Here is a 4,202-nt window from a genome sequence, read left to right on the forward strand (position 1 = left end):
TAACGTCTTCAGTGACCAAGGTCATTTTACAATGGATCACTGTGGTGGACTCTCTTTTTATCTGGTTTTTAAACACCTGCAAATTGACACATACAGTACAGTAACTGTGCAATGCAATGGATAGTGCAAAGGGGGTTCATTTTTGCCACCCGGCGGAAACGCGAAGAACGGCACCCAAACAAATCAGAATCCAGATAATTCCAAGAAATCAACAACGCTTAACATAGGTGTGATTGGTGTGATTAGCAGCGTTGATGCTAGTGTTCGTCGAGAATAACGAGTGAATAATGTGTGGAATACAGCAGACTTTACTAAAACAGCTCTGAGAAATGTTCGAATAACGGCCGCTACATCTGTAACATGTGCGCCTGAATATGAAATATGACAACCCTGAAATATTGTTAAAGCGCTAGGCTCCAGCTCAGGAACTTCCCATTCTCCCCAGCCATTCTGTTTAAGCAACTCAGACAGTCGTGGTCGGTGATTACTGTGAAACTACATCCATACAGGTAAGACTGCAGCTTCTGCAGGGCATACACTGTGGCAAGACATTCCTTTTTACTGTGGTATAGGCTACTTCCCTAGGCAGCAGTTTCCTGAACAGAATTCAAAGATTTACAGGCACATTGGTAGCACATTACTCCTTTGTAATACTGACCACATCCTCATGGCCGTTAGTCAAATAAAGGCATAGAATACCTTTTTTTGTTGTAAAGTTCTAGATGTTGCTCTCAGTAAGCATACATTAACAATTGCAGCATACAAAGAGAAACCAACCTCACAACTAATAGGGAAAAAAGCTATACATTCACCTTACTAGACAGAATAAACTGATTTGTTCAACAACTGCAGATGTCAGCAATGGGAAAGGTATAAAGAGCACATTTTGCTTTCACTTAACAGCCCTATGCTCTTGCAACAACCCTCCATCCACAATGGGAAAGGTAAGAGATGTAACAGGAATTTTAGCCAAGATCAGATACATAGAGGCCAATTCAATAAATCCTATCGCTCAGCAACTGATTGTTGAAACTGCAGCCTGGAAGAGCTGCACAGTGATGCTGTGTCTCAATGCTCGGCTCTTACAGGCGATCATGCAGTTAAAATATTCATTTTAATACGATAGTGCGGCAGTAGGGGGTCTCCTGAGTTGAACCGCATTGATTTCAACCTCGGGGACACCCTGCTTCCCGAGATAGAGGTCCCGGTATGGGGTACCGGTATCTCCACCATTTTTTAAATCCTCTGCATCACGTGACCGTGGGATTTAAATATAGCAGGAGTTACCAGCATCCCATAACGGGGCCTGTAACTCGGGAAGTAGGGGCTCCCCAAGTTTGAAATCAATGCTTTCAGCTCAGGTGACCCCCTGCTCCGGCACACTAGTATTAGAAAAAAAATGTCATTACCGTAGCGGATAGTCTCTAAGACAATGAAGGGGTAAAGGCAAAGAAGCTGGTTTATTGGGGCAATGGGGGTGAGTGGAGGGTGTACTTGGATTAGGGTGGGTGGTTAGGCCTACTGGGTGGGTAGCGGGAGGGGTAGCAGATCTCCGGGGCTCTCCAGAGGTCCCTGCGAGTTTCTGGGGCCCCCACCGGCCTCCGGTATCAATCCTGTACAGTAAAAATAAATCTTGCAAAATCTTTAACAGCAGCCGTCCGCTGGCACCAGAATATTTCAAGATTTTAAAGTTCAATATCCTTATAACTGCATAGTGAATAGCAGTTGCTGGCAAAACAAAGTAATTTGGGACTTTTATTGGCTTCTCGTACAACTTTTTTTGGTCGGGGTGTTAAAGCTTGTTTAAAAGCCGTTATAACGCGATACTGCACTGTTATCACTGATTTGTGAATAGCAAAGCAGGCAATATCAAGCTATAAGAGCATTTAACGTGCATTAAGACACTTATCATGGTTAAGTGAATGAGCCCCATAATGTACATGTAACTTGTCCCATATGTTACAGTGGAATTAGGTCAAGTCCTGATATATCACAACATATCACAGATCGGATTCTTTGATACTTGAAATAAATGATATTACAATATATCTCATGATTAGATGATTAATAGAATAAATGTCCATATATTTTAATTTTCCCACAGGAAATAATTGCTCTTGGTAGGGCTATATCTCAGATTACACAGGAATACTGTATGTGACACTAACCACATTAATTAAAAGGAATTATTAATTATTTTGTCTTCCTGCAGATCATCTTCTATGAAGACCGAAACTTCCAGGGCCGCTCCTATGAGTGCAGCTCTGACTGCTCTGACTTGTCCTCATATTTCAGTCGTTGCAATTCCATCCGAGTGGAAAATGGAAACTGGATACTCTATGAACACTCAAACTACAAGGGACACCAGTACTACCTTAGGAGGGGAGAATTCCCTGATTTTCAGCAATGGACGGGATTCAATGATTCCATCAGATCCTGTCATTTGACTACCCAAGTAGGTTTTATGTTATATGTCTATTTTAATCTACAATATGTGCTTAGAATAGCTTGATTGTATAACCAGTTTTTATTCATTCAAAGCTCTTCATTCAAAAGAGCTGTATATTTCAATATGTGTTTTGCAAATGTTTTAATGTTTAACCAAGTTAATGTATCTAAATGTACATTTTCCATTATAAAAAAATGTGTTTCCGATTAGTACAAATATTTATGGGTTGATCCATATTTCTGTTAATTGATCTTGTGTTTTATTTCTATATATAAATAGAAAATGTATTTACATTTTATTTTTAAATCTCACTGCTACAAGGTTATTGTGTATTTTTAGTTCATTGCAATTTTTTTTAATGTAAGGGTAGCGCCTTACAGTAAAGTATCCTACTACATAAATTCTCCATCAATATCGTTTACATTTAGCCACCTAGTCAAAGATGTTACTGTGATTCTACACTCCTAACAATGTACAGTTTTAGCAGCCACATGAGATCCACTGCTCTGCATATCTTCCCAGAATCCTCTAGCAACATAATATTCTAAAAGGCGTATTCCGAATTCAAGTCACTTTAAAGTTGGAGGCCATACACAGCTAGAACAACGTGCCAACTTATTTCCAATTCAAATGAGAGAACGAACAATTGAAAGTTAGTTTAAGGTTTAGAAACCATGTAATTTTCTAACAGTGTTGTCATATAACAGTTATTATTACATTTTAGACTTGAATTAATTATACATTAGTTAAAGTGATTGACTCTTGCTTCCTTTCAAAGCACCGTGGTCCTTTCATAATCAAGGTTTATGAGAGGGAAGACTTTAGAGGCCAGATGATGGAGTTCACTGAAGACTGTCCCAGTGTCCATGAGAAATTCCGTTACCACGACATTCACTCCTGCAATGTGCTTGATGGTCAATGGGTATTCTATGAGGAACCAAACTACAAGGGGCGTCAGTACTACCTGAAACCTGGAGAGTACAAGCGATACACCAACTGGGGTGCCATGAACTCCAGAGTTGGCTCCTTCAGACGTGTCCAGCATCTCCATTAAACACTGTTTATGACTTCCTCATTAAACTCATTGAAATGACAGAAGCGTTATTTATGTTTTTCTTATATGTTGTGCTGAGCATACAAAAGGTGTGAGCATGGCATGAACAATGATAAAGAACACTTGTGCGTGTCAACTTCCTTTACAATTATGACAGCAAAAGGCCTTATTCATGAATGGGCTCTCCCTAAGTAATAATGCGGTGAAGAGGAGACAGATTTTGTAAGGCTATGCTGATATTGATAAATAAGTTAGTAGAGGATCTGTTCAAGCAGTAAAATGAAAACCAGACAAATAAATAATGAGGAGACACTATTTATTAGAGTTGCTCTCTAATACAATTATACAGTTTAAAAAACATCAACAGGTCTATTAAAAAAGATCCATTCCACAGCAAACATTTTTTACTGGTTCGTGTTTCTTTGCAGTAATGCTGTTTTACAGCAAGAAGACTTTGATAAGTGGCCCATAACGACTGCACTGTAACATTAAGAAAATATTTTGTAGTCATTCAGACGTAGTGCTGTTTTTTTAGCCCACTGCACGTAGTGACGTGTGTACTGCAACACTAGGCCAGCAAGATAAAAGAAAAAACTTTTTTCACAGTTTTTTTATTCCCATGATAGTTACTCAATTTCTGTAAATTCCGGCATAACTACCATTGAGGAATAGGGCTTGGTACGCTATTTGCATAGTCAC

At 39.2% G+C, this 4,202-nt stretch overlaps 1 protein-coding gene across 1 annotated transcript; it reads left to right on the forward strand.

The window, feature by feature from the left end:
- The first annotated feature begins 829 nt into the window (after positions 1-829).
- Positions 830-3,547, forward strand: LOC142499323 (gamma-crystallin-3-like). Its single transcript, XM_075608490.1, has 3 exons — positions 830-944; positions 2,213-2,455; positions 3,228-3,547. The coding sequence occupies exons 1-3, from the start codon at positions 936-938 to the stop codon at positions 3,501-3,503; spliced, it is 528 nt and encodes a 175-aa protein (XP_075464605.1). The 5' UTR covers positions 830-935; the 3' UTR covers positions 3,504-3,547.
- Positions 3,548-4,202: the final 655 nt, after the last annotated feature.

This window comes from Ascaphus truei, chromosome 7 (genome assembly GCF_040206685.1).
Source record: "Ascaphus truei isolate aAscTru1 chromosome 7, aAscTru1.hap1, whole genome shotgun sequence".
NCBI lineage: Eukaryota > Metazoa > Chordata > Amphibia > Anura > Ascaphidae > Ascaphus > Ascaphus truei.